At 43.5% G+C, this 20,338-nt stretch overlaps 1 protein-coding gene across 1 annotated transcript in view; it reads left to right on the top strand.

The window, feature by feature from the left end:
* T265_11288 (hypothetical protein) overlaps positions 1-20,338 on the top strand; it is a gene marked incomplete at both ends in the record, with an annotated part of 80,405 nt that overhangs the window by 17,210 nt on the left and 42,857 nt on the right. The window contains 4 exons of the mRNA XM_009177904.1: positions 2,160-2,260; positions 8,326-8,346; positions 8,976-9,199; positions 13,028-13,227. Coding sequence (XP_009176168.1) covers positions 2,160-2,260; positions 8,326-8,346; positions 8,976-9,199; positions 13,028-13,227 — 546 coding nt within the window. The remainder of the gene's footprint in view (positions 1-2,159; positions 2,261-8,325; positions 8,347-8,975; positions 9,200-13,027; positions 13,228-20,338) is intronic.

Here is a 20,338-nt window from a genome sequence, read left to right as displayed (position 1 = left end):
CTAGTAAGTCTTCCTTTTTCGAATAATAGCACTTCTGTCGCAAATATACACCAGAATATAACGTACTAGTTCATCCGAAAGTCACCTTTGGGAGCAAGCTTTCTAAACAGCAAATGCTCAGTAGTTACTCTGGATGACAGTGTTACTGGTGAACCGCATTTCCAGGTTTTATTCCACGTTCTGCGTGAGATAAATGGAACACGTCTATCGATTCATTTAGACTGTAGCGCAGTCGCACACCAAGCTTGGTTGGGTTTTGGGACAAAGTTGCCGTGATCTGTTTATGATCTGTTTCCGGTGGCGAGCCGCTCCAAGTATCCCAATATCAAGTCAGACGGATGTGTCGCAAGCCGGCTACAGACAACAAGAAAGTATGCACTGATTTGTCAGAATGTGAGCGACTAAGGGCCGAGTGTTTTAGCTCAGCGCTTCTCGCACCAGCATAAAAATTCTAGCGTGACCATGTGAAAAGTTCCGTGATGGCGGCATAAGCATAATTGTATTAACTTTTCTCTGTCTCCAAAAAGCTGTTTCAAGCTTCCCTGCCTTTTGATTTACCATAGTGGGCACAACATGAAGCCAAGGACTGATATAGGATTTCCAGTGCCGTCTGCAGCAACAACAACAAGTTTATTGGAGTCCAATTGGCCAGTTTTACTGAACTATGTTTGATGGAGAAGAAGCGAAAGTCAGCCACTCACATGTCAGAAGCACTGGTATTTCCAAGAATAGGCGCCGTCGAATTCCACGACACCGAATGGTGTGGAAGTGTGCAAGCCGAAAATTTCGTACCTTTCCACAACAACCATCCATATAGACTGTCCAAATCAGCCCTTGCGGACAGACAATCACTCCTCATCAGTGTTGTCGATGGTTCACTGTCGGACAACCAATGTTCATCTGATTGACTCTTAATGCCTCAAGGTCGAAAAGATAAGAGTAGACAAAAGGAACCTCTTGCTAGCCTACTGCCGTCAATTTAGATGCCCATACTTGCAAATAATTAGTCATAGAGTCTAAAAGGACCAACCAAAAGTATTTTCTAAGTGGATAGTCTCTCCAAACGAGGACAAGTGTGTTTAGCATGCATTGTGCATGTGTTTCGAATGGCTTTTTTATCGAGAGCAACCCAAGTCACTTTTGCATTTTGTTCGCTTGAGCTCTCCTTCAACCGTAAGCATCAACAGAAACGAATTCAAGAGTGATCACTTAGTTGTATTGGTGTTGATGTTGGTCGAGGACCACTCAACTAGTGTGCCAAGTATTCACGCTTACTGTTAGAGTAAACTGTGTTTTAATCCTACAGTCCGTCAGAAGGTAATCCACCGTTTAACACCACGTTCCTATGTTAGCGAAAATTCCGTATTGGACTTACACATAACGTGGGCTATCAAGCTGTAAACACTTGAACATGGTAGATACTCAGGAGTCTCTCCTAGTTACGCCACTCGGTTCGCTTATGTTGATCATTGTATGTGGCGACAGCCTAGTGAAAATTTAGTGGCCTTTTGAGGATCCTTTCCGTTAGCCTAATGTGCAAACGTTTTGTAACTTCATTACTTTAGTAGTATTCTCAGTAATCAACCACACCCAGTTAAGACTCGTGGTATCCGAGTTTTTAACTATTACCATTTCAGTCACTTTAGAATATAGCGATGATTATCATTTTAAATCTCAATGGGAGCTCTGGGTGACTAACTTGAGTGGAATGTAAATCACGTTTTTATTGGATAGACTTGGAATCCGTCCAAATATTGTTTGATCAGGTTGGTCAGTTGGTTGCTGATAAGGTAGCCGATCTTGGCAAATGACTTGCAGATCGTGTAGAATCGTGTTATGTCCTAAGAAGAAAACTAGTCTACAAAACCCCTTAAATAGATCTGCACCCTATGAACACGAAGGTTGTGTGTATCCAATGATAGTTTCCTAGCGGATTGGAAAGTAGCGACAATCCCTTAGCACATAGGTTTGGAATTCTCACTGTTTCGCGTGAAGACTCACATTCCTCAATCGCTTGTTTAAGTTTTCGGAATCCGTATCCCCAGCCCTCCCACTTTGCTGCGCTTGACAATTCGAGACCACTCCGTTGTTCTGGCTTCCTAATATTGTGTAATCTTGTCAATCCAGTCAATTACTAGTTACTTTTTGTTTCTGTCTAGACTGTTCTTGTTCACTGGATCGCGAAGTGCAAAAGGTGCTCTCGTTCAGCTCATCCCGGAGGAACTCATAGGACTGAACTATGCTTTCCAGTGTGAACCGAGTAAGCTGTTTTCGCACCATTTGGTTATGTTCTACTCTTTATTAATCTGCAGTTTACCACCCATGAAAGAGCGATGTGAGTCATTTCCCAAGATTCTAACCGTCATCCGTTTTCTCTCATTTCGCCATCTTTTCTCCGCTTCCTACATCGTCACTCAAGTGCAATGCAAAGGTAATAATATAACCATGCATAGAACTTTCTTGTGCTTAGCCTTACTGCGGAATCCCGCGGGTTGTTGAACTGCGTACCGGAAGTGTGTTTGTAGACCTCTACTTACCTCTGGCTGTATTCATTGTGAAATTCAAACAAATTACTTGCTTTATGATGTTTTTGGTCCACCGCTACATTGCAGGTTTTAGCTATATAGCCTTCTGGTTTATTGTGCAGTGGTGATGATCCATAAGTTTCAGAGGCGAGGGAGGTTGCGAAATACCTTGTGGCGCCGAAGCGCTATGATACTCAATCTCAAGAGTAAAACAAATGTGACTTCGGTGCATGCTGTTTCGTCGTTTGGTCACAAAGCATGATCTCCCAGGGAAGAATTCATGGAGTTTCTTCAAGTCTTTGCTAAATTATCTCTTATAAGCATAGCTTTAGTTAGTTGATGCCAATCGATTTGGTTTCTATCTTGAAATATGTAGCTTCCTTGCAAAATGTGTCCAGCGTACTGAATTGCGGTAACTTAGTCGTGTCAGCCATGTTGAGTCGTCTTTTCTGTGGATGCTGTTCCAGTGCCTACTTCAAAATCAAACAAATAACTAGACGGATGAAATGTGCCGTGTTGAGAAGAGCACGAGGGCTGCTGGTTCCCCTTTCCCCAGTCCATGGTATGACTGTTGGTCGATCTTGCGATCGTTGTCGTATCACTTCATATCCATTTCATACGAATGAGGGCCTTTAGCAGGCGAACACAAGATCACTCTCCCTCATTTTCTTCATGAACGTCAAACGATTGTGCACTCCAAGACACTGTCATAATTTACGATTTTATTCCGAAAATTCTCGGAATGCGGACCACAGAAAAATACCCGAAAAATGAGCGTAATAAAGTGATATGCGTACCCGATCTTCTACCTTTTATCGGCTGTTTTCTTAGCCAAAACGATTTTGTGTGTAGTTCCATCCGCTCACTGTTCATCACTTTATCTAGTTGTTTACTATGAAGGAAAGCCTGGCAGCTCGGCATTATATCATCTATTGTTCCTTTGCGCCTAGCACGTGACACTTGTTTACGATAGGAAACCCAGCATGATCATGTTACAAGTAGTAGTTGGAGTAGATCGAACTGCATCGGGCCAAAACACAAGTCCTAGTAAAGATGTGATAAAATCTGCGATTTGATCTCGAGAGGCTCGGCCACATGAACACTTTTGCTCTATTTGGGATTCACCACATGGCATAATGGAATCGCACACATGACCGGTTGGTCAAGAGCGTCAGGCGCTTATTCCGTTTATCGATGGATAAATACTTCTAACAAATCACCAGCATGTTGGTGGTCTGAGGAGATTTGGGAATTTCCATCTGCATTTTATACTGAGTCCAATCTCTTGATCACTTCTTTGGAAGCAGACTCATCGAAATTTCCCCTAAATTTCATCCTATAGCAAGCGAATTCGTTATCAGAAGCGACATCCATCGTATCTGTGATAGTGATGAAAACCCGCGGCACGATTCAAGATAATCTATGCATGATGCTAAAAATATTTGGCGCTCAAAAATCAATTTCCATTCTGATTTCGGGCAATTTCAAAACCATAATGTGGATATTCTTCAACACACTTTTACTCTTCAGGGCTTAAAATGGTCAGAGTTGCTCTTTTTAGGTCTCATGCACAGCTCAGTAGTTACTGCCGTGAAGTTAGGTCAAAACATNATGAGCCCTACTGATTACTGTCATCAGGTAAAGGCCACGTGGTGTTCAAAAATCCTCCGGCTTAGTTGATCAACTATTACAATCGAAATGATAAAGTGTGTTAGGCGTCCGAAACAGCAATAATATAATGTGAATACAGTGGGTAGAATAAAATATAAAAATAAGTATAAACTTAATTTTGAGTTGAAAAATCTTGGTGTAATTAAGGGTAAGCACAAGATCAATGGTTTACCGGGCTAATTGTTTCTGCGCACATAAACAAGGGTTAACTCCGTCAACAGAAAAAGCCCTCACGATCGGATGCATGTACTTAGGTTTCACAGTAAGAAATAATGCTTAGGTTTAAACGGGGTCTGCGCCGTGGTCACTGCCCAACACGAGTTAGGTTTAATGCTTCTTGAACAGCTAGAATTGGATCACACTAGCCAATTTGGGATGTGTTCATTGATTCGGATTCCAACATACGTCGTTGTTTGGTCTGTGGTTATGAAGATACAACCAGACCGGCAGGTCAAGTTTGACATGGCATGTAGGGCACTGCACCGTTCTATGTTGGCGTCGGCATTCGCATTGTTTCCTCAACGAGACGCACTGTACGTCCGTTTGGACGCTGAACTTGAGCGCTGTTTGTTCGGTGAAGAGATGTTATCATCCGTGAATGGCAATGAGAGACGGACTGACTCTTGGCGCTGTCGAGGGAATATCACGAGGAAGTGTAGGGTATCGATGACCCTGACGAGATACCCATTTTCGACCCGCTTACCTTTCAGGACATATACCTCCTGACCCATTGTATCGTCTTTGATAATTCCGTTCGTCTTGCCTTGGTTTTGCGTGCAACATCTGCTCGTCACACGGCGCCGACACCCTCAGGTAGCTCCAGATCAATCCTCAAGCCTCGATACCCAGTTCATCCGGCGCCTTCAATGTCTGCATTCTGAAACAAGCAGGACAAGGTGCTCTTGTTTTCACACTGGACTCGCTTGGCATTGGTGCGTACTGTGTCTCAGAAGCAAGAATTCAAAATGCAAGAACAGTGATTGAGCTAACCACCTCGTCACTCCACTCGTTTCTGACTACGCACCTCTGGTGACCCATAGGCTGCTGCGGTAGGATTTACAAGAATGGGTATCGCCCTTAACCGACAATATGTATACTTCAAAAGGGACTGAGTAGGAGTTGTACAAAGTCGTAAACCAGTCTATCTAGAGTCTTCTTGATATCTAACAGAATCATAAATGATGTTTATTACTTCATTGAAGTGCGAACATGTTGGTCTGGAGTTGCCGAAAAAATGACATTAGACCCTGGTTGAAAGTCCGCTTAAATGTGGTTCTGCAGGCCACAACAGAGATTGAGAGATTCATTCACGTTATACGGAAGGAAATGTACAATTTTCAGGTTCGTTATCCTTAAATTCGTCGAGTCAGTGTGTGGTTCTGCAATTCGTTTCAGACTGTAAGCCATTTTTCAACTTTCCCCGTCATAGAGTTTTGAAAGGATACCCTGGATTTGCACACTCCCTCAGAGATGTGATATTTGTGGATATTTACTATTTTGTGCTCCAGATTAAATGTTGCCTGATTTGATAATTACCAACGGACCAGAGTCACTAGATTATCAAGCAAGATGTTTGGGATATACACTACGCACCCCCAGTCGTTGTCTACTGATTAAAGTGTTGCTTTCGTTTAGAGGCCCTTGTTAGCGAGAATTTCGCTGGAAACTTCGTGAGATGAAAATGCGAAATGAAAGCAGTAGCAAGGGGACGGAGTGTTGCGGGTTTTTTTGCCTTTCTGACTGAGACCCACCTGGTTCTACATGTACGTGGTTAGAAATCATACAGTATGTAATACACAACCGATCCCAGTAGTACGTGTATTGTCACTTGTTAGCCGCAATGCTAGACTAAAGACCATCTGTCGTTCACTGGGCTGGTCTTGGGTAATTTTCGCAACGTATTCCGAGTTGAGCCCACTGCTAGCTTCTCAGCCCACCTGATACCAAGGTATGTCTGTTTCGGTGCTGTTCAAGTGTTCAGGCGCGTTCCATTGGTTCCTATCCACAAAAATATTAGACTTTTTGCTTGTAGTTCTCATCTTTTCACTTTGTTTTCATTGTTTACTAGAGTGTTCTTTCCTACTTGTTGTTGCGCATCATCAGGCTTATCGCTGTAGATGATTTTGTCTTCGCTGGCATGCAAAACATTTTTCATTACATTCATTAAATGGTGCATGAAAATTCTACGCTGACGTGGTTACCCAATTCCGATTGGAGGAGATAAGGAAAGATAAACTCGAGTTGGGTTTTGTCATCCGCGTTGAAGGGTAAGCTAAAACTCGAAAAGCGAAGATAGGATTCTGGATATGGGTTTGAATTTCTTCATCTAGTTTGACTTTGTTATAGGCAGTTTAGAAACCATTGATACATCGGAGTGGGCCTTAAACCTATTTCGTTGAAGATTGTCGTTCGACTCACGAAACGTGTTTTTTGCTGTTTTTCCGTCAATCATGAGATTCACGATCTTCTTTTAGTGGAAATAATCGGTTATCAAAGAAGGGAATAATGACCCTAGAAGTAGGAAGTCCTATAAAAATCTAGTGGGGGACGTTTTTTAGTGTGTTCTTTGGCGATCATGGAAGTTTTTTCAAGCATATGCTTTCTTGTATGCCTGTAGAGAACATGAAGATTGGACTATTAGCAGTGCCAAAGCTAAACTTGGAGTGCCAACGTAAATCATGTAGTAGTAGTCGGACACGCTATCTTTTTACTTTCCCTACTTCTAACCCAACAACTGTGATATTCACAGCAACTGACAGATAGGAAGGAAGGATNCAGCAACTGAAGGAAGGAAGGATAGTACGAATTTCTCTTGTTCATTCATCGATTTTTCTTCGATTGACCGCGTCAGGGAATTCCGGAAGCCATCCGTGTTTTTTCTGGTTGATTGCGAAGTTTCGATTGTCTGTGATTAAAAGCACTTAACTGTTTACTGGAATAAAATAGGGTTATGATAAAATTTTCTAGTCTTAGTGTGTTTACTTTGCGAATATGCCTTTGATGTGTGCCCTTTGTCATGTCAGTGTGGATCAAGCACACAATGGAAAGTTTTTCAGTGGCTGAAGTGACAATCAAGATTCACTTTATATGACAAATAGATTGGAGTCTTCGCCTGCAGGACATTCCAGTGATAATTGACACAAGAGGCGTGCCGAGTTGGGATACATAAAGCTACATAATGCTACTACATGGCAGACGTCTGCATATCACAAGCAAATGGCATCCAAAAGGGTTGAATTCCAACCTCAGTTTTTTTTTCGTGCAGAGCTGATCCACAACATCAAGAACTGCCTACTGCAGAATGATCACCGTGAATTTCGCCACTTAGTCGGTGTTCAAACATGTGTCTCGATCTAATTCAGGGACTTCTATATGTGTTGATGTTAGATATAGTCCTGGTATCAAATTTCAAAAGTCCCCTACAGAATTTTTTGTAGTTTTTTCTCCACATGTTTGTGTGTTCTTTATAATTCTTCACGGGACTACTTCTTATCCTCGTCTATGGAAATTCCTTACGCTCCCAAACGTCCCGGCCTCGCTCCAGTTTATTTTTATTCTGCATCGTTTTCTTGACTCTTACAGATACTTTTACACGACTTTCGAACTGTCTTGCAGTAAAAAAGTAGACAACTTTAGCAGTGAAGTGGTGTCAGACCGAAGTTTCTCCATACATTTTTGCGTTGATTCGATTTCTGTGCAATTAAACCCCCTTTCCCATTCATTCCTTTTATACCAAAGTTTTTACCAGCGGTGTTGTGCTTGACCTAGCTCCTTAATTTGACGTGGGCAGATGTATGCGGGAAGTTAAAAGCTGGTTGTGACCTGAACACTACTCAGTTTACTCTGAAGGTGTGAAAGTGCATTTGCACTTCGGTCTGTGTCTGGCTCTGCTCTGATTAGTGGTGTGTACTTGGAGAAGGTCAAATTTCTGTAGCCATGTAATCCTTTTCATTGATTGTCCGGTTCGCAAGCACTGGAAAACCTAACCAAATGGACAGTCTACTCTTTTGCACATATTTGCAAGGAGACCGCACGTGAACAGCCATTGTTTCATGCACTGTGTATTACCCAGAATAATGGAGTATGGTTCACCGTCCTTGAGTTTGTCACTTTTTTTCTATCGTTTTAGTGCAGTCAGATCAAGCTGCGGGTGAGTTTTATGCTTTTTGACATTAGCTTCTACTTTTGGCATGTATATTTTTATGTGACTCCGTTCGGCTTCTGCCTACTATGATTTATAAACAGCTTCCCAACTTGTCTCATAAACAACTTCAAAGTGGGACCTGCCACGTTATGTTAAGTTCTAACCATCAGCTTAACTTAGATGTTTGTTTATTCGTGGAACGATCATATGATTTTCTAAACATGATTATACCTATCCTCCATCACAGAAGTCGTGCTAGTTTTCGTTCACTCGATCAGGTGCCGTCCACCATGATTCAGTCTTGTTAAAGTAAGACAGGACAAGCAGTGCGATGTGTGGGCTAAGGTCACGCGTAGGTTTATCAGTAGCTTCTTTAGCTTCGGATGGATGACGCGATTGAAGCAAGGTATATACGATCGGAGGTCGGTTACTATGGTCATTTTCAGGTCATAATTTGCTTGAAATGTTGGTCGCTCGAATGTGGCCCATATTTTTCCCGTATCTCACGCCCATACTTTACGAGACAAATTCATGGACCCACAAAGCAGACTTTCGGTTGTTGCCCCATCACCCTGATAACCTTTCAACGTATGTATACCGGAAACCACCACTGGTCTTTTCTGCTCCGGATACAGGTCCCGCAGTCCGACTAAGAATCAGAGGTCATCGTTTGACGAAGACATCCATGAAACGTAACTCAAAGTCTCAGGTGAAAGTAGTCAGAGCAACAGGTGATGGATCGTTTTGCGGCAGCAATGTTCAAACAGACTCGGATGAACCTAGCGAGCCAGTCGGTGTCATGTACGTAACCAAGGTACCGCAAACCGAAGAAGTGATCCAGCGATTGCGAAAGCCAAAGGTACGCTTATCTGTTGCATCCTCAGTTTACTGAGTTCGTTGTTTACTCCACAGCAAAACGAACTTCTGCTTCTGTTTTCTCGTAGTTCCACTGCATCTGCTGCAGCGTTGGTCATTCATATACGTTTGTGCATTCCACGTGATAAATGGGTTACTCCTTCCCTTTGTAGCCAATAGCAGGTTCGCTAAAATGCATCGCACCTTCTAGGCGTGTTGACTCAAGATCCTCTGTAGATTACAAGCAGTTCACGCTACAGTTCAGAAATCTGGTGATTAGTTCATCACCTGCTTTAGGTGTTTCCTGACTTCAAGCCGCCCCCCTGGGCTTGGTTGTTCGAACAGCTACGCATCCCCGACGTGCTTCCAAAAGATTTTTGAATCAATAATTACAGCTTTATAGCCGTTTTAGTCGACTCGTTTGGACTTTGTACTGGGGTCCTTGGTAGAACATTTTCGTGAGCATAAAAATGCAGTCGATGAGTATTCTTATTCCATCTGTTTAACACGGCAGATACGTAGACAAACTGGTTGATTGGTGTTTGACTTCAGGGGATCTCTCCAACATGCTGTCACAATAATTTAGAAATGATGCGACTGGGTTTTCAGTAGCCAGTTTCAAAGTTGAGCGACTTCGCCTCATAGCATCTAATGTTATGGGGTTGAACAAACGAACGTTCGGAGTACATCTTTGGTCATCGTCAGCATCGTTCTTAACACCGGGCCTTGGCGAGAAAGGGTATCCGCAAGTTTCGGAAACCTTCAAGTTCTAAGATAAATACATGATTGGAGTCCACACCGGTATTCCTGGTGAAACAATGGGAGATGCTCGGTCTTCGCCACCGATACCTAATGGCAGGTGGTCTATTTGAGCCTGAGTCTCCTTGATTGGTGTTATCAGTGCAATCATTGTTATCCGTCGTCCATCTCATGTGTTTTTTTCAGCGGAGGCACATGTTCATGCTACCGGTGACCATGATTGTATCAACGATTTTAGCCCGTTGTGAAGAGCCTCATAAAACATGTTTTGCGCTTCAAAGCAGCAGTTTGTTGGGTCGTAGGCAAACACAAAACGCTTTCTGCTTTGGTTGGCAAACGAACCGCAAAGAGATGACTATCAAGAGATGACTATCTAGACAATCAGATTTGTTTCTGTTTGGCAGCCCACCACAGTGCCGGCCGCAGCGGCCCCTGCTTAACCAGAGCTGTACAGCCTAAAGCTGAAAGAGAGTGGTTGAGTGGTCAGTTCATTTGCAGAAAATGCATCCCGTATCACGTTGGCTGGCATACTACCACAGCACCCAAACCGAGATGGAAAATTAGGACCTTTGAAGACGGCTCAAAATCCCGGCCACAATGCAGCATATGTATGCCAAATATTTCCACGTCCGTACGAGGAATAATTCGCCGTGCATCTTCCATCTTCCAACATTTGTTCGCTCACCAGTCTCCTATGGGAGGCGCTGTGGGTACCATAAGGAGCCTATCGGTATATAGCACTGGGTCGTAAAAGTAAACGCTCCTTCACACCATGTAAGGCCCAGTCTTTTTCCGAAAGTTTTGTACTCCTAGCTGTCAGATTCACCTTCTTCTGGGCCTCGTTTTTCATGCGCATAGGAACTGAACTTTTGATGCATCACGTGTAGTGTTATTTGTTAGTGAAAGAGTATGAGCTTACTAGCGTTTTGTAAACCCCTTCTGGTTTTTTTTTTTTTGGGGGGGGGGGGGGGATATCTTGACGGATTCACACCACACTCTTATCAAGCAGTAGCTATCCTCAGTCCAGATAAGTAATCGTGAATTACTGCTACGATTTGTTCCATCTCGATATCGGGGTGGAATGAGATTCAGAGCTTAAATTCGATTGTTCATGATTACAACTTTCCGATTCTCCTGGATGTTTGTTGTCTTCGCTCGCTCATCACCTTCGACCCGTTGTCTCCTCCGACTATCAGTTTGCCACAGAACGGCAGTGCTAGGCTTGAATGGGTCCTATCCTGAGACAAACCAAAATTCCACAATGCATGCGTTTTGCTGCTCGCCAAGCTGTTTATTTTTTGGTTGATCCTGCACATGTCACGATTTTTAAATGGGTGCGTCGCATTAGGAATTACCTTCTCCATAGCATACGACGCCGACTCTTTGGTGGGCTGTGACTCAACAATAACTATCGATCGCCGGTCCGCTTTTGATAACTGACTTGCTATGAATATAGTACTACTCTGCACTTAGCTTTTGTCATAGAACCCTCATACTATAGATTAGTCACATAGTGTAAGGTGCATCTTGTCAGCAGTTTAACTATGTCAGTTATCGGATTGTTTTAATTCTTTGGTTTTTTGTTTGCTGTAGGTCCGTTGTTGGTGGATTCAGTTGTTTTTATTCTTAAATTGTCGAGTGTGGTAGAAAATTAGTACCATCGATGTGTGTTGCGTTCAAAGCTGAAAGTGAACTTCTTGTACTAAGACTTTTTTAACAAATCTGCTCTGGTGGACGTTTGCTATGACATTTTTTGTAGATTTTCACAGTGAATCTCAATTCGGTGTGATGCGTTTGGGAAACCTTTTGTTATTTGATAAGTGAAAGTGATTTGCCACAGTTCCGCGTTAATAGCTGACCACCAGGACTTCAGTAAGTTCAAATATATCCTGATGTGTGGCTGATTTGCGGTCATTCTTTGCAATTGTACAGCATAGTCGGCTGAGTTCTAGTTTTTTTTAGCCAAATTCCATTGAGCGATCTTTCCTAGAATGGAGCACAGTTTGCCTTTCCTGTCGACCTTTTATAAATGGCTGCTTGTTTGATAACCCCTTGATGGACTACTGTCACATTTTCGAAATTTGATGGACCCATAAAATCCTTTCGCAATCGACAGGTTGCGTTCGAGCGAATTTTTGGCATTTTAGTGATAAATTGATAGAACTTGGCCAGTTCTCTCCGTAATGAGTCCACGCAAAGCACTGCGGACTGACAACGTCCATTCAGATCCGTCGCCAGTCTGTTAGTGCCCTCTAGATTTTCACGTGCCTGCATGAACAGTATATCCTGGCAGATCCGAGTTACCACCTCGTATTTTGCTATCTTCACCCGAAGTACGAAATGTAGAGCCTTAGTGGAGAAACTGAGTAGTACGCGCTCTTACCAAGATGCTTTTTGTCATGCTTTGTGAGTGGTTCAACAAGGGCGCAGTGAAACTGAAACGACGGATTTCTGTGGCCGTACGAACGCAGTCAGTGGTACATCACGAGGGAGCACAAATCTGATGTACTTTATTTGTCAACATATCGTCCTCATTTCTACTGTGCGAAAAGTAACTAGTGTCAGCTGCGTTATATTTTAATAGTAGCCTATGTTACTCCACGGTTCTGTACTGCACACCGACGTTCATATTCAGGCGACAGGTGACCCTTTCAGTTTGAGGCCACATGCTACTTGAGGTCAGCCTAACGGCAACGGCACCGTTTCCACTGGTTGGCTCTTTCAATGACGCTGGTTGTACACTAGTTTTTTTGCGCCCTGCATGGTCTGATCACTACGCATGCGAAGTGCTCGTAAGCTTTCGATTGCCTCAAAGAGAAGGTAGGTTCATTCGTGTGGTTCGTGCTGCTTATAGCGTTTACCTCTTCCTGGAGTTCTGGCTAACATAAGCTGTTTGTCATATAGATTTCAACTGCATATATGCTTTCGTTATTAGTCACTTAGAGGCAGCGCGAGCTGTAGGTGCTCTCCACTGCGATCCTCTTCGTCCGCAGCATCTGTCTTTTTTAATGACAAGATAAATCTGGTAATGCTTGAATTAGTTTGACGTGTAGTTTTTCTTTCATCGTCATAGATTTGGAGTTGTGTGTTGGAATTTGCTAATGCTGAGGAAGGAGCTCGTTTCCGCGAACGAACGATTTATCACGCACATCAAGGAGGTGCCAGGAGTAGGAACACATTAGTGAATCATCCAGACTCCGGGAACTTTGAGATTGGTCAGGATGCATTGAAAGACGCTCAGGCGGAACAGACAGACTGGTTGGATAAATATAGGTAAGTTTAGCATAAGTGACGATAACTTACGACAGGTTTTTCAATGTTTTCGGTTCACGTAACGGTTAAGGACTTATTTAGTCGACGTTGGCGACCTGTTTTATATGAACCCTGTGCACCTGTGGCTCGCTCCCACTGCATGTAAAGTCATGCGTTCTCACTGTAACCTCATCTGCAGTCATCATACACTAGGTACCAGGTCGTACTTCCGTGTTTTCTGTCCCATACTACCACAATTTTTCTCATACAGTCTGCCGATAACTGTTAGTATTGTGTTGTCTTTTAACTGCAGTTTATGAGACAAAAATGTTCTATTGCCTAGAGTAGAACAAAAAGTGACTCGAATATGAACGCCACTAAATCAAGGTTGCTTTCAGGCTGCTGAAAAGTGCACTTGTGGTTGCTTCATTTCTTGCAACGACGTCTTCGATGGCACTGAGGGTACTCTCAACTGCTTGATGCGGATGGAAATTTTCCTTACTAGGATGCCTTACGGTCACGCTAAAACTGTTGACGAGATAAGTTTGACGCTTTCAGCCAATCGTTCTTTTTAAAAGCGATACCTTGCAAATGGTTAAGTAAATCGGGTGTTTATCTGAGTTCGCGTAACTTCGTATGATTTCATTTGGGATTATGTTCAGTGCTTTTTGTTGTAATGTCGAGTTCACTTGGAGTGGAAACAGTGGATAACATTCGCAGGAGAGTTCCTTTTAAAACCACCTGGCGTACCTCTGTATTCCTAGTCCGATCACCCTAACACACTTGGCAAATCCTTCGGATCACCGATGGTTAATCGCCGACAGTTTTCGTTCATCCTGGACGTGTCTTTAGTCTCAAAACGATTCAGACGCGTCAGCGATATTTCAATAGCAAGAACAAACCTTTTTTCCCATGAGTCCCCATAGTTTCTGACGATCGACACAGTTAAACCCAGAGTGCAGATCAAGTTCAACAACTTCTTTCAAGTTACAGATTTGGCTGATAGATCATCGAGCAGGCAAAACCCAGCTGGATTTTCACGAATCCTGCCCTCTCGATACTCGATCAACCTACGCCACTTAATTCCCAAGGCGACTTGTAGGTGACGGCTACTGGACTGATGCCACTGTACTTTTCGCACGACGTCCTTCTCTTTGAAAATATGGATAACGTTCAAGGAGTCTTTTCCCACCGCTATTCTGTTTTCATTCCAAATCTGTAATAAGGTCGTCAGTTTGTGCACCGGGACTGTACCATCTTGTTTGAAAAGTGCAGGGTGCTGACCTTTCGGGCGGGATGCTTGGTCGCCTTAGAGGAATTACATTTTGCACTGGACTCCTGTTGCTTATGGCCGGTTGGCACTGGCGTTCCACATAGGCTCGTTGGATCTTTTCAGAGTTCATTTTGAAGGCCAGCTGAACTGTTCTTTAAAGTGTCCAGTCCATTGGTCAAGACGACGATTCTGCGAACGACTTGTCGTCACATCTTTGCTAATCGTTTCACCGACACCTCTTTTGGCCAGTTGATAGGATCAGCTGAAATATGGTGCGGCTGTTATCTGCAGCGAAACTCTCTGCATATCCCAGCCCGAAACAATCCACAAGCGTTCTTTGTCATCCGTCAAGCTCTTGATTATCCGGCGTTTGCGGGTCTTCGTGAGCCACCACAAACGGTAGCTGCTGTTATGGCAATACGTTATGTCAGTCTCGACGGTATCCAACGTTCTTTTGGCCCAGTCGGATGGTTCGAATACACAATTCGTCAAGCTGAAAGCATAGCGTCTTTCACTCGTTTTCTTTCAACCCCCGACCAATCTTCGTCACCAACGTGGCTGTGTATTTCCAGTAGCTTTCCAGTCAGTTCAGTCCGATGATTTTGAGCTTCTGAAACAGATGTTTCATAAAACGAACTTGATGAACAGAACTGTTCTGATTCGTCTTGCGTAATCATAAGAAAGGGCGAAGTGCTGATTTGTGAGGAATCTGGTCTCAAGACTGAAGGACAAAGCACAAGATCCTACGTTGTAAACCGAATCAACTTCACGGACCGCAACAACTATTATATTGGACAGACTGGAAGAAAACTCTATATAAACACAACGCAGCCAGAAAATGGCATGAACCACTGTCTTTTTTCCTTACATGAAGACAAGGAAGGGCACAAACCTAAACTATGTCGTGAAGACCGTAGCACGCAGAAGTAAAACACACGAAAGGGAATTCCAAAAGGAATGGTACTCCGTAAAGGATTCAGTCAACCAGCATATCGAAATCAAACCTCTATGCACACCGCTTTGACCGAGGGAGTACCAACTCAGTGCATGGCAGATAAACAAAGATCATGGCGAGGGGACCAGAGGGGTCAAGTCTCAAAACCACTCAGAATTCCAGCAACCAAAAGACAAGTCAAACAACAGGTCAATAGGGGTGCTCACCCAAACGACCGGTGACAGATGAAGATCGACCTAGTTGAGTAAGCCTGATATCCATCCATGAACGCGCGACAGCCGTGCACCTCCAGCATCAATCGCATTCACTCACAACGCACTGATAGTGTCATCTCAACTGGTGGATAATTGTTGACAACCAAATTGCCCAACTCGGCGAACAGACCAACGGCCATTATTTTTTATTTACTGGGTGACTGGATAGTTACGGTGCAATGTTTAGGGCACTGGCATTTGACGGGTTTGAATGAAATGTGAGTGAGTGTTTTTGAACAAAGACGCAAAGAAGAGTGTTACTCTCCAGTTGCCCTGGCCGTGTAAAGAGCATTGTTTGAAGTCCTGACCTTGAACGTTTGCTCCAGGTAGTCTAATTGTACTTGAGCCCTATGGTATAGTTCACCAACCATCACAGTCAGCCGTTGGGCGACGATTCACATGCAGAGGTATTTCGCTTCTTTCCTTTGCTGGAATATGGAGGCTAGGTGGAAAAACTAGGTAGCGAATAAACACCGCAAGTATCTACAAACTTCTAGCTACTGAATGTGTAGGCTTTTTGATTTCGTATCCTAGTGAAGTTTAGCGATTTTACCGCAATCGTTTGGTAACTAGTCGGAATGCGTGGATTCATGTACCTGTTATTCATGTCGCCAAAAACTTTGAGGGAGCTGAATATCGACAACTGAGCCTTGTTCTCATACCCCCCATAATCTTGTTGAATCCTGACTACCAATGACCATAACTCTGGTTCACATATTGCTTGACAGAATATTGTGGTTGTATTAGCAGTTAAAAGTGATTTTCTTATACTTTTCACTGATGGTGTACTGAATACAAGGACTGGATGTTTGTTTCTCTCTCCACCTCGCGGCCCTTCGCAATACCACCAAGCCTTACTGTGAGCTTGTGACTTTTGTTTGTATTCCTGAGTAGGTACTGCTTAGTTTGAGAGCTTTAGTAGAACATGTAGAGGGTTACTCACACCCTAAGAAATTTTTGAATTTGCTTCTGGGTCGGATACTTACGTGTGTCTCTTGTCACAATAGTTGTGATCTTCGCATTTCATCTGTATTGCTCTGTTGTGTACATAATGTGACACGGGTCTCGCATCACGTGATTTAATGTGTACGCCACACTGTTTCCATAGGACTGCTTCCGTATGTATGTATCACGCATGTGCCAATGATAAGTGACCCACTACTGCTGTATCAAACTATCGGTGATAGTGAATTGATGTGACTCAACTGGTCTTCAAGTGCGTGCATTACAATATGTAATGGGACCCTGGAGAGTTTAGGCTTTACTATTTGCTAGCGGCTCAAACATTCATGTTGTTGCGTATGAGGGCTGCGGCAGGTTTATGAGGTTTTTTTAGTCTTGAGGCGTGCGCGCGGATACAGCATCAATGGGAGGTTCACAAAAGACTCATGAATGGCGCGCATATATGAAATTCTACGTGACTGATCCAACATACCGTCGCATGTACCTGGTCTCGGCTATTTGCGATTGTAGAGCCATTGTGCAGGGCTGAATGAACAAACCAAGCGCACCTGATGAACCCGGGCGAAATCGGTAGTCGACTGCCTAGTTTCCACATCTACTTTATGAGTGGTGCCGTGTAAAAGAAGCGCGTGGTTATTTTTTGCGAACTATCTGTGGAAGTTCACCTGGAGCTCGAGGTAGCTCAGTGGTTAAGGCGCGAACTTTCCGACCGGAAGACCCATGGTTCTAACCCAACCTCTGCATCTCGACTGCTCTTGTCTAGGCTTGGGCAATCTGACAATATCTCGGTCCTTATTTTTCCTTCGGGCTGTTTCGCAGCTAGACACTGTAGGGATGTTACCGCTGAATGTTGTTTTTTGTTTTTGTTGTTTTCGAAGTGTTGTTTTCGAAGTGTAGCTGGCTCCTTGATTTGTTTTCGGAACAATCTGATAAATGGTTGATACTCTGTGATTTTCACAAATACCGAAATAAGTTCGTTTGGGGTACCATTGGCTAACTGTATGGGCAAGTCTTTTTTGTTAGATAGAGAAATCGAACGTATGATGTGTCAACGGCAAGACGGGTTAGGATGGATACGGAATGTTGATACGCAAGGCATCCGAACCGATGGCTTTAACTGTTCATGCTTCTGAATCCACTTGGTGTATCAGTTGTCCGAAATGATAAGTTTATTGTACTAAAATGCCACGGTTGTGCCACTGCATTCGAGTTAATGGGAAGGATTAGAAATGAAATGTAGAGCCTTATTAGTGAATGGCCTCTAGGAGGTTCGCACGTTTCATCCCAGCACATGTCTCAGTATGCACCATGATCAGGGCCTGGTTTAAGGTTCTTGTTGCCATGGCTACGTCATCAGTATACTCCACATGAAAAGCCTGAATAGGTTTGTGCTCATTCTATAGAAGCATCAGTACTTTGAAATACGAGCTCGTACTCGCTGCACTACTAGCGTGCAGTTTACGTTCGCAAACTTGACAGGGTCCCTACTGACTCCTCTGAGATTAGAGTTAGTTGATGTCTCATTAAAGCACGCTCTATGAAATGTTCTGTCAACTCAGTGTGTTACCAGCGGCGATGTACCGAAGACGTTCATTTCTTAACATTCGAGACGAAATCAATTCTATTCAATCAATCAATTCGTTTCTTGGTTGCTAGTTAATTTCTGAAGTGACTGTTTTAGTGCGTAGGGATTTTGCTGACCTGGGGATGTTGGTATGCACTTTGCCGTTAAACAGGGTGTGATACATAAAATAACAAGTGAAATGCAACTGTTTTGCAGAACTCTCTGCCATAAATTAGTATTAAGCTTTCACACCAAGTCGTGCCACGTCGATCACTGTCTCAACTGCGCCTTCCTTCCTTGTATATCAACCTCCACGAGAGCGGGTTATATTTTTAGGACACGTGATATAGTCTTCTCCTATCGAGTGTTATCCATACTTGCTTATTCTGGGTTATCATTGAGCAGTTCGTGTCGATTTTGCCTCCCAGTTAGCACTAACGCTGCAGTGAGAACTCAGGGTCCCGTTGCACTAAAATATTGTTTTTCCCCTGATGGATGGACGGCCGCTTGTCATACGTGCCGCAACTATGCTTAGCGTGCTTCATCATCATCACCAGCGGTAAAAACCGCATACTTGCCGTACGTTGTTTATTACTGCCACAGTTCGGTTCGCCGATTATCTGGAGAGGTAAGGTAGATACCCATTCTCTGGAGGCGGTGGCTGTCATAACTGATGCGTAATTACAGTGTTCGGTGGATGCAGGTCGGATTTGTTTGAAAACCCTCAGGAATATCAGCGAAATATCAGATTCTCTATATGACCCCGAAACCATCAGGTCGCCAAAACGGTTTTTGCGTCTTTTCTTTAAGCTGGCTGAAGGGTATTAAGCTGAGGGGTGGGTGGGCTTATGATCTATGAAATATGCTCTGCGTCTTGCCCAAAAAACAAATTGTGAGACTATAAGAAGACAGATATCGTTGTTATGAAGCACTCTATACAGTCGAGATTCCGGCCTGGTAGTGGTTGCGTTGACCAGATCTTCACACTAGGAGGCCATACGTACGTACAACCCACAATTATAGTACTCCTGGATTTCCAAGGTGCATTCGACTCGGGTGACCTGTCTGTTCTCCTTAATACGCTTGCCCATCAAGGAATGACCCCGAAGTTTGTGAAAATCATAAGTTCTTTGTGTTTTCAGACTTTCGAGCGAGTGTATGGCAGCCTTTGCTTCTTTGAGACACTTATGGAGCGTCAGTGTTGAACACTGATGCTATGCTGTCGATATTGATGATCGTGCCCTATATGTCGGTCACATCCACTATCACTAACCGTTAAGAACTCTTAACGTACGCTGTACTCTGGGTTTGTGTGGTCGTCAAAGGAGATCTCGCTGATTGTTTCCCCATCTGAACTAAAACCCAGTCAGTGTGACATCCTATTCATTGATCTTTTGTATCACAAGATAGACATTGCCATAGACTATGGCAAATCAAAACCCTCGAAACTATGACATCCCACCCCTTCCAAACTGCGACCTTCTATTTCCTGCTAAGTGATCTAACGGAAACCGGTTGGTAGCAAAAACCTCACGGTAAACCAACAGCATCCTATGCTGTCGTATCTTAATCAGCTTACCAAAGTGCTTAACAGCGCCTTGTGCGGGAAAAATTAGATCGAACAAATTTTCAGCAAGGCCACCCATTGGGATGTTTATGCTGAGATGGACGCTGCCCCGAGGAATCGGAGGGCCTCTGTGTATGAGTTCGGGCAGTTTCATGCGTCTAAGTCACTGCACTACTGAAATTTGAATCTCAGAGGGTACAGTTGCCTGGCTTGTGATAACGTCATCACATCGACTCTTATGAGCTGTCTTTGTGTGGGGTGGTGGTGTTGTAAAGGCAATTTCAGTTGGGGGTAGGAGGCGATATTTGATCAGTCTACAAAACAGTTTTGCTCATCTATGTACCTGAATGCATTTTCTTTTTTTCGTTCATACCATTACAACCGATACACACAACATCAGCTTAGACGTGGTCATCAGATGTCGCTCACATGTACAAAAGTCAACAGGATTACAACGAAAATAACTCCATTCTGCCTACATCAGTAACCAGAACAGTTTGATTGATCAGTTTTGCTTTCAGCGCTTCGATTTTTAACTGATAGGCTGGGATTACCA

This window comes from Opisthorchis viverrini (assembly GCF_000715545.1).
Source record: "Opisthorchis viverrini unplaced genomic scaffold opera_v5_468, whole genome shotgun sequence".
Lineage (NCBI taxonomy): Eukaryota > Metazoa > Platyhelminthes > Trematoda > Opisthorchiida > Opisthorchiidae > Opisthorchis > Opisthorchis viverrini.
Note: the sequence above shows the minus strand (reverse complement) of the source record. Positions and strands in the feature narration are given on the sequence as shown.